The sequence below is a fragment of the Magnolia sinica genome, chromosome 3, assembly GCF_029962835.1.
Source record: "Magnolia sinica isolate HGM2019 chromosome 3, MsV1, whole genome shotgun sequence".
NCBI classification, from domain to species: Eukaryota; Viridiplantae; Streptophyta; class Magnoliopsida; order Magnoliales; family Magnoliaceae; genus Magnolia; species Magnolia sinica.
The window spans coordinates 101021158-101031520 of NC_080575.1; the positions used below are offsets into that span (position 1 = coordinate 101021158).

The 10363-nt window shown below is 41.7% G+C and overlaps 1 protein-coding gene across 2 annotated transcripts; it reads left to right on the forward strand.

Annotated features, from left to right (window-relative positions):
* Nucleotides 1–3318: 3318 nt before the first annotated feature.
* Nucleotides 3319–9505, forward strand: LOC131240438 (long-chain-alcohol oxidase FAO2-like). Of its 2 annotated transcripts, XM_058238666.1 has the most exons (3): nucleotides 3319–3588; nucleotides 4777–5049; nucleotides 7673–9505. In XM_058238666.1, the coding sequence occupies exons 1-3, from the start codon at nucleotides 3343–3345 to the stop codon at nucleotides 9401–9403; spliced, it is 2250 nt and encodes a 749-aa protein (XP_058094649.1). In that variant the 5' UTR covers nucleotides 3319–3342; the 3' UTR covers nucleotides 9404–9505. The 2 variants fall into 2 exon arrangements, with proteins under 2 accessions (XP_058094649.1, XP_058094650.1); XM_058238667.1 differs by lacking the exon at nucleotides 4777–5049.
* The last annotated feature ends 858 nt before the right edge of the window (nucleotides 9506–10363 follow it).

Here is a 10363-nt window from a genome sequence, read left to right on the forward strand (position 1 = left end):
TGATCCAAAAAATGAACCTTACCCAAATCTTAGGTAGACCACACCACAGGAAACAGTCGTGATTAAATCCCCATCATTAAAATTTTAATGGAATCCACCATAATGCTTATTTGTCATCCTACCTGTTGATATGGTCACAAAGGCCTAGATGAAGAGATTGCACAAGTATCATCTTGATCCAAAGCTCTTGTGGCTCACAAGGAGTTTTTAATGGTCAATTATCACTGTTTCTTGTACTATGGTTCATCTGAGATTCCGATCTATTTCATTTTTTGAATCATGCCCTAAATGAGCTTTCAACATAGATATACGACATGGATATAGTCATATACATCATGATGGGCCCCACAATTAGGGTTCCACCCATCTTGTTGGATGCGGGAATCTACCAACGCTGCGTGATCCTCGATCCACCAAGGTGGGTGGGATGCCTAGCTGTGAGGCTATCATGATATATGTTCCTTATGTCCATTCCATCGAACAAATTTGACACTCAATTTTGGGCAAGATAAAAAAAAAAATGAAGCGGATTCAAATCTCAATTCAACCATAAGACGACAACCAATAATGATTGACTATTAAATTTTTTTTCATAGGCCATAAGCTTTGGATCAAGCCCATATTTGTATGGCCCTTCATCTAGGTCTTTATGACCTTATGAAAAATGTTGGATGACAAATAAACATTTCAGTGGCTCGTAAGAAAATTTTAATGATGGGGATTCAATCACCATGATTTTCCTATGGTGTAGCCCACCTAAGATTTGAATTTACTTTATTTTTTGGATCATGCCCAAAATGAGTTGTTGAAATGGATGGACGATGTGGATGTAAGGTGGATAAATCACAATGGGCCCCATAACTAGGGATCCCATCGAAGCTGCATCCATTAGAAGCTCGCATGGATTGGTTACTAACCCCACCGGGACTTAGCTAGAGACAACTAGTCCTGTTAGGGGCTTGTGGAGCCATTTAGGGCATGAACAAAAAAGGAAGTGGGTCAAAGACTCAAGTGGACCATACCACATAGAGCAACATGGATATAAAGCCTACCATTGAAAATGTTGTTGCTAAAATTTTGACTGCCCTCTGCTCGGATCTCCAAACTCCGAGCCACCCTTGAACCCTGAACCTGCACAACCACGGTGAGCAAAGGAGACCTTGGCTTAAATAAAGGACCCTGCGATGCCTAAGTCAGGTTAAAGGTGGTCTAAGTTGAATTATAGAGAGAGAGTGTAAGATATTGCGTACCTGCTTTCTCACATATAGAGAAGATTTATACCATTCACCTGAAATGGGTGCGTCCGCGATACTTAGCGTGCCCTTAATTAGCCACTAACCGCGTATTACGGATGAATTGGCATGGGCGGTTATTTGGCGAACGTGTGAATGTGGGTGGTTGTGTAACTGTCGCAAATCGTGTAGTAGTGGGACACCTCATGGTCCCTCTCATTAGTGGATTTCGATCTGCGTCCTGAACCGACTATCTCGGCATTGGATTACTCCAATCCGACCGCCTCGGCCCTAGGTAGCTCCAAGCTCTAAGTCGACAGCCCCAGCCCCGAATCATTCTGCATAGGGTCTTGGAGTGAGGGTGTACCTCATGTCGAATTGAAAATATATTCCTAGCCTATTCTCATACTCATAACTCCTAGCTTAATATTGCGCCTCAAGTCGGCTTTGAATAGCTTCGGACCTCGGAGTTGAGACGTCTCTAATCTTCCCATAACAGAAAACATTTTGATATCTACAAAAGTTTTGGTTCAATCTACCACTTATGTTTTACCTTCATTTAAGTCTATGCGACCTCATGAACAAGTTAGATGGCAAATAAATGTCAAGTTTGCGCCTACGAAGTTTTTAATGATAAGAGTTCAATCCCCGATGCTTCGCATGGTGTGGTTCATTAAGAATTGGATCAACCTCCTTTTGGGTTCATGCTTTAAAATGATATATCAAAATAGATGAACTGTAGGGATAAAATATATAGATCATGGTACGCCCCACATAGCCTCAAAACCAAAGCCCGTCTCTATGTCCTAGTGGGAGTAGTGCGCTATCTACGAAGCAGATTAGGGGTTACCCATAATCCTCCCGCCAAAGTAAAGATTCCTTTCGCAATTAATTAATAAGATATCAGTTGATTGATGATATTAAATCTGATCTTATCTTGACTAATAGAATGAGAAATGATCTAAGTAGGCTGTGTACCGAAACCTTGCCATGCACATAGTTGCATTTGGACTTGTTATCTTTCACATCAACTATCTAGTCCGTCCATTAGTTCCAATCTAATCTTCTTTATTTACTTTGCAAAAATCATATCAATCAGACGGTCCAAAACATTTATGTACTGACTAATATCGAGATCTTGCCCATCAATATCTGTAAGGAACTGACTGGACGGTTTACATCACCCGTCCAGTATAATTCGTTCAAGGCTAACTAGGAAGAGCGGTTGTACCTAATGGACCGTCCAGATCGGTGAAACGAGTCCAAATGCAACTATGACAATCTCGCAGCGAATTTTTCTACGATACATCACGACGTATTGGTACTTCTACGTCGGCAGTGTAAAAGTTGGATCTGGTCATATATGTTTGAGTGATCCTAACCGTTTAAATGATGGGCTCACCGCGTTGATGTAGGATACGTAGAAAAACCTCATCCTATAGTGGCTGAAGATTATTCTATCCATGGTGAGGCCCATCATGTAAACGGTTTGGATCATCGGAACAAAGACTCCAAATTCAACACGGCTACCTATGCAGCAAGCCTCTCTCCCAACTAGTAACGTTTGTAAACTCCACTCCAAGTGCCACGAGATCCAAAGTCAATCCAGTCTACAAATCAGGTGGGCCATAGATAACGAAATTAAAGGCTGGTTGGAGAAAAAGTCGCCGAGATTTGTAAGCCGTTCGTTTGTTTCAAACATTGTGGGGCATTTAATGAATGGAGTAGCTAATTTTCTGGGGAGTGATATCATCCATACATTAAAACCACTTGATGAACAGCTTGGATGATCTTGCATCAGTATGCCAAGCTGGCAGTTGGGTATGTTTGGTGTACTCTTGCACCTGCTGGTGGGGAGTGGTAGTCTCGTAGAAGAACCTGCCTCGTTACAAAAAAAAAAAAAACAAAAAAAACTTACCCAACCGAAGAAACAGTAAAAAAGCCGGGCCCACTTGTATCAGAGCCCAAGAAGCCAAGGAATAATACATACATACATGGATGCATGCATGCATGTACATACATGCAACTACATAACATGTGGAATTCTTATAAATACTGAGTTCAATTGCAGAGAGTTATGTTTTTAGGAGTGGAAGAGGGGAAAAGAAAAATGGAAGAAGAGAAGGTGGGAAAGAGAAGGGAGGGTCATCCTTTATTGAGAGGTGGGAGAAGGGAAAACAGTTACAGTCATGGCTTCTCTTCATCTGAGATTCAATCGCTTTCCTCCATTTCTGGGGCCTTCATCCCAACTGTCCCACTTTCAGACCTCCACTTCATTGGCAAGGAGGGTCCACCCAGCAAGGCTGTTGAGGCCTTCTACCTTGCTTCTGGCTCTCAAGCCCCACTTCCAGATGAGGTGATTTCTCTCTCTCTCTCTCTCTCTCTCTCTCTCTCTCTCTCTCTCTCTCTCCTTCCTTTTCTTTTCTTCCAAATTCCAATCAATGAAAATGGTATTTTTTAAATGTTACAATACCTCCTGTCATTGCTACACATCCAATATGCATGAACTGGATCGACCGTTCGTTTGGTAGGCCCCATAGTGAGTGGGCCCCCATGGATGTACCATGCAGCAATAGAATTCCAGGTCAGAAGTTTCTGACCTTAAACTCGTGGCCAGCATATGGGGACGCGGATTTCCTGTGACCGGAAGCTAGGTGGGGCCCACCGTGTTGTTTGTGAGAAATCCACCCCTTCCATCCGTTTTTCCAGATCATGTTAGGACATGAACTCCAAACTGACACAAATCCAAAACTCAAGCGGGCCACACGGCAGAGGATTGAACGTCCACCGTTGAAACATGCTTGGGGCCACAGAAGTTTTGAATCAGGCTAATTTTTATGTTTTCAGTTCATCCTGGTAGGAATGACCTAGCTTGGTTCACACCATACTTTTGGTTTTTGGTCAGTGTCGATAAGTGGGCCATGTTCCGTGATCCAGAATCTCTCAGATTGGAAGATCCCAGCCATCAAATTGAGCCATTTTTTTTTTTAGTTTAATGTGGACCATCCCTCTATTTCTCTCAAAACCCGTCTATTTGCAAGCTACGGTCGAAAGGTTAGAATCTTCCAATCTTGTTCATTCCCAGGGCCACATTGCTCATCCAGGGATGGCCCAGCAGGTTAACGGTCTGGATCTCCGAAATATGGCCCCGCTTAAAAACTACAAATTAAAAACCCGTGTATACTGTTTATAATGCTCGGGCTTAGAAGCATGTTTTCAGTGATTGGAAACGTTTATATGATGGAACTCACGGCGGATGGCCTATACACCAAAAGTTCCCAAGATCGGGAGATCCCAACCGTAGAATATTTATCCCTCTATTGGTTGATGGGACCAATTGCTGTATTTTCCCTTTTAACCGTTTATTTGCTGGCCTCCATTGAAAATTTTGGTTCATGGGCCATTCACGGTGGGGGCCCACAATATCAACGGTTCAGATCACTACCCTTTATTTATGTATTTTTTTTAAAAAAAATTTCTATTGTTGAATCAGATAATATAAAAAATTTACTTCATTTAATTTAAATTTACTTTTTTGGAAAAGGTTGCTGAGCTGATGAGGAAGAGGTGTTTGCCAGAAGCGCTCACACTAATTAGAGTGGTACTGTGGTTACTGAGTACTAGATTGGGTACACTGATTCTCTGTGGTCCTGCATGTATTGTTGGGGAATTCCCATTCATTAGCAAATTCTCAGACATGAGTATGGAGAAGAGGGAGCAGGCTTTGAAGAGATGGTCCATGCAAAGGTTCATAGCACCTTTGAGGTTGGCTTTTCTCTTGTTGAAGGTCTTTTGCTTCTTCATCTTCTTCTCTATGGTAAGATGCTCCTCTCTTCTATACATCTCTCTCATCAAGTGGGGCCCACTTTTTCATTTGGTGGGAGATGCCCCACCCATATCTTCAAATTGGGAGATCCAAAAAACTCCAAGGTTGCTATTACCTGTCTTGGAGGGATTGGATCTTCAGGTTCGTATGATTTTTGGGGCATCTCCAATCAATGGTCTTGATCACATGCACATGATGATCCTATGATTTCTTTTTCAAAGACTGTTACTCTGTTAGTCCATAAAGAACGTGTGGGTAATGCTTTTATCAACCGTTCATCATGATAATGAGGTTGCTGTTAGTTCCGTTTCAGCCATACAAATTAATTATGGTGATTTAAACTTTTTTCTTTGGGAAGGTGATACAAACTAATTATTCATCGATATGTTGCAAAAATAACCCCGATCTGGTAATACTAACCATCCAATGGTTCATTAGATGAGCCCCTTTTATGGCCCCTTCATGGGGACTTGACGGTCTAGATCATCATAAACACATATCATATGAACAATATGAGCTTAGGAGAACAAAAATCCCATCCATCAGTCCATACAGCGATAACAACAATACAAGAGGAAAAAAATAATAATTAAATAATACTCTGTTAGAATGTGATGGATGATACTCAAGCACTTTGGAATTACTTAGAAATTACATATAGATAATTCAAATTAAACTGTCCAAATTATGGGTCCACAGCTTAGATGCATTATGAACCAAAAATGACATTTATTATTTTTTATCTGAAGAAGGATAGGTGGACATCTTATCTATAGGATATTTGAAACTTCCAAAAATCAGAATTTAGGAATGCTAAACCAATCAGATAGAGAACAGTAGAGAATAAGAGAAGTCATTTTCTAGGAGTAACAAAACAAGAAGCTTATTTATTTTTCCAGGGATAGAAGATGCCATCTCTTTGTTTGAGATCCACGCCATCCATAAGGTGGGTCCTATCATATATGGGCTGCAGTTAGATTAACAAATTATAACAAGTGGCCATTAGCTTGTAAAATTTCCATTAAATCCCTGTGCACAGTCACCTTCTCATGTGGCACAAGAACTTGTGAAACATGTGAGTGGTGTAGCATCTTGTGTCCACAATCAGAACAGTGGTCTGTTTGGATACACCGTCGTAAGGGCGTTTCATGCCTAAATGCTGTTTTGAGACAAACCCAATCAGAACAGTAGTCTGTTGGGATGCACCTTCCAAAGGGCGTTTCGTGCCTGAGATGCTGTTTTGAGCCAAACTCATTTTTGTCGTGTCGTGCAGTTAGATGCAAACCCCGTTTGATCCCCCACTAGTAGGCAGCATTTGACAAAAATAAAATAAAAATAAAAATAAATAAATAAAATAATTGGATTGGTTTTTGAAATTGTGGAAAGCCATTTTGCAGAAATTGCATCCAAACAGGCCCTAAGACGGTGCATAGGTGTACATTGAATGTGGACTATAAAGTCCCCTTGTTTCTTTAAGCCTGGTTTTTGCATGTGATCATGGTCATGCACTTCTAGCTTTATTTTCACAGAGGCAAGTGAAATTTTAGAAATGTTTATTCTCATCTCTCAAAGAAAAAATAAAATAAAAAATAAATTTGTCTACAGCTGTGCTTGTCTTTTTGTCTACACCTTTTACTTGTGTTTGTGCTTTCATCTACAGCCGTTAAGGTTTTGGCAACTACTGCTGCAAAACATGGTACGCATGGCAGGATAACCTACCAATCTCATCCATCCATATAGTTGGCCCATCTGTGGAAGGGAAGTGGTTGAAAATATACATGGATCAAATGATTCTAACCATGTGATTGGTATCTCTCAACATGACGAATAGGACTTGTCTAGGTCTTATTTTTAAAACATGACCGATGACTAAAGACATCAAAACAAAACAATACTCGTTTGTCACTAGTGCTGGATTGTGGCAACTCACTTATGGAATACATGGCATTAATGCAGGCCAATCCAGGCTGACAACATCATGGGCCAGGAAAAAAAAAGAATGCATAAAAACTGGTATCTCTGGGTGATGAAAAAAGAAAAACTTGTGTGGAACTAAGTAACAATCTGTTAATTTTGCTTTTGGATGCAACATCAAATTGAATTGTGTCCAAACTTCAATGGAGTAATGACTGAATCACTTGCCTTATCTAACACTTGCAATGATGAAGCAGCAGTCAAATTGCAATTACAAATCAATTCATAGTCCAGACTGAAAGTAACATGAATAGAAATACTAAGGTGACTGCAATTTGAGCATGTCGATTTTATTGAACTAAATTGTTGTAATTTAATTCAATTGCGGATCTAGATGCATCACAAACATCTGTTTCTTCTCTCTTTCTTGTTTCTGTTTCCCTTTTTTTTTTTTTTAATGATGACGGGGTGTCCCCACCCCTTTAAGGTGAGATTATTCCTTGTGGATGCATGCAGTAGCCTGCCAACCACATGCATCAGATAATCGACGAGGAAGGGAATCAAACTAATGTTTGTGGGGAGCAAACCCATGACCGATGCCATTCGCCCAAACTGTGATGGGTCCTTCACTTTTCTTTTTTCCCTATTGTTGGAACGAAGCAGTAACTAACTTTGGTTTTGTTCCTCTATTTTGTTGCAGACAGATGAAAATTCAGAAAATCCAACATGGAATGCAATCGGGTACAAAACAGGTTCAGGTGAAAAACCATCCAAAACCAAAACGGGGAGGCCTCTCCAAAAAGGAATTATCGACACCACAAGCCAAACCGATTCATCCCTTCTCAATTTCCTCATCCAAAAAGGTCTGAATGTCACAGATGATCCAGCCCACAACCTCTACAAGATTGAATGCGATGTTGCTGTAGTCGGTTCCGGTTCAGGTGGAGGAGTTGCAGCTGCAGTTCTTGCAAGTTCAGGCCACAAAGTAGTAGTCCTCGAGAAAGGAAACTACTTCACTCCTGAAGATTACTCCTGCCTCGAAGGTCCCTCACTTGATCAAATGTACGAATCGGGTGGAGTTCTATCAACGGAAGACGGCCAGATTATGTTATTGGCTGGATCAACAGTTGGTGGTGGCTCAGCTGTGAACTGGTCTGCCTGCATAAGGACGCCACATTCCATCCTCAAGGAATGGGCAGAAGGCCACAAACTTCCGCTATTCGGAAGTTCAGACTATCTTTCAGCCATGGATACTGTCAGCAAAAGGCTCGGAGTTACGGAGAGTTGCATAGAAGAAGGATTTCAGAACCAAGCTCTTCGAAAGGGGTGTGAGAATCTTGGTCTGAGAGTAGAAAATGTGCCACGGAATTCGTCGGAGGGTCACTACTGCGGTTCCTGTTGCTATGGTTGTAAGATGGGAGAAAAGCAAGGTGCTGATGCTACTTGGCTGGTTGATGCTGTAAATTGTGGGGCGGTGATCTTAACAGGATGCAAGGCAGAGAGATTCATATTGGAAAATAATGAATCTTGGAAGAAGAAAAGAAAGAAATGCGTGGGAGTGATGGCAAGAACTGAGAGTAATAATATCACAAAGAGAATACAAATTCAAGCAAGAATAACAGTTTCAGCATGTGGGTCTCTCTTAACTCCTGCTCTAATGATCTCTAGTCAGTTAAAGAACCCAAGCATTGGCAAAAACCTTCGTCTCCACCCTACCATGTTGGCATGGGGATACATCCCTGAATCAGGATCAGATCTCAGAGGCAAGCTATTTGAGGGGGGGATAATAACATCGTTACATAGAGTGGAATCAGAGGGCTCGAATCTTCGTGCTGTTATAGAAACTCCCATTCTTGGGCCTGCATCGTTTTCTGCAATGATGCCCTGGGTGTCTGGACTAGACATGAAGGAGAGGATGCTGAAGTACACACGAACTGCCCATCTGATCCCATTGATCAGAGATCGAGGGTCAGGGGAGGTGAAGGGGGAGGGAAGGGTAACCTACAAGCTGGATGGAATAGACAAGGAGAATTTGAGGGAAGGGCTGCGGAGGGCACTGAGGATTTTGGTTGCCGCTGGAGCAGTCGAGGTGGGTACCTACCGGAGTGACGGGCAGAGAATCAAATGCAAGGGGATGAAGGAGGAGGATTTGGATGAGTTCTTGGATGGGGTTACTGCAGTGGGAGGTCCAAATTCAGGGGAGAAGCATTGGACTGTCTACGGTTCAGCCCATCAGATGGGGAGTTGTAGAATGGCTGTTAGTGAGAAAGAGGGTGGGGTTGATGAGAACGGAGAGAGCTGGGATGCAGAACGGCTGTTTGTATGTGATGGGAGCATCTTGCCCACTGCACTTGGGGTCAATCCCATGATCACAATCCAATCCGTTGCTTATTGCCTATCCAAAAAGATGGCAGAATCCTTAGGGAGTTGAATAAGGAAATTGTTTGAAACATCAAATTATCGACTTACATGTAACTGGTATTTTCAGTCCATGTAATGGTGGAATATGAAGGTTACCTTTATTCATTTGTTATTGATTGGTGTCATGATAGAGAAATGGAATATATATATATATATATATATATATATATATATATATATATATATATATATATATATAGGGAAAAGGTTCTATATGGTCAAGCTCATGGGAACTCCCCATGAGGTCAAGCTGTGTGGGCCCCACCATGATGTATGTTGAGATGCACCATTCCATAGTGGGCCCAGGTCTTAAAAATCAAGTCAATCGGTGACTTGTGTGGGCCAAACCCCATACAAAAGTTGAGAGGGGCTACCCTCCATTAAAACATTCATAATCATTTTTTAGGCCTACCGAGATGTGGTTCACAAATCCAGCCCATCCATTATGTGTGTTCCACTTGGATGAGGGGTCAGACCAAGTTTCAGACGCATCCAAATTTCAGGTGGGCCCTGCCAAGTGCTTTTATATGTTTTAGGCATGTCTTCACATGATTTTAGATGGTATGGCCCACCAGAGTTCCTTATATGGCTGATTTTTGGGATATCCCATAATTTAAAGGGTACCCATCAAATACATGGTGTTGATGTTCGACATACATCGTGGTGGGGCCCACACAGCTTGACCTCATGGCGAGTTCCCATGAGCTCGACCATATAGAACCTTTTCCACATATATATATATATATATATATATATATATATATATATATATGGAAATGGTACTACAGGGTCGGCCTCATGGGAACTTCCCATGAGGTCGAGCTATGTGGGCTCCACCGTGATGTGTGTCGAACATCTACCCCATTAGTCAGATGCACCATTCCATGGTGGGCCACGGGTTTAAAAATCAAGTCAATCCATTACTTGGGTGGGCCACACCAAGTGCTTTTATATATTTTAGGCACGTCTT

Excerpts from the sequence above, each read along its gene's own strand:
- LOC131240438 (XM_058238666.1), top strand. The coding sequence starts at position 3,343 with ATGGAAGAAGAGAAGGTGGGAAAGAGAAGGGAGGGTCATCCTTTATTG. Across the intron at positions 3,589-4,776 it reads AAGCCCCACTTCCAGATGAG|GTTGCTGAGCTGATGAGGAA; the intron begins GTGATTTCTCTC and ends TTTTTGGAAAAG. Across the intron at positions 5,050-7,672 it reads TCTTCATCTTCTTCTCTATG|ACAGATGAAAATTCAGAAAA; the intron begins GTAAGATGCTCC and ends ATTTTGTTGCAG.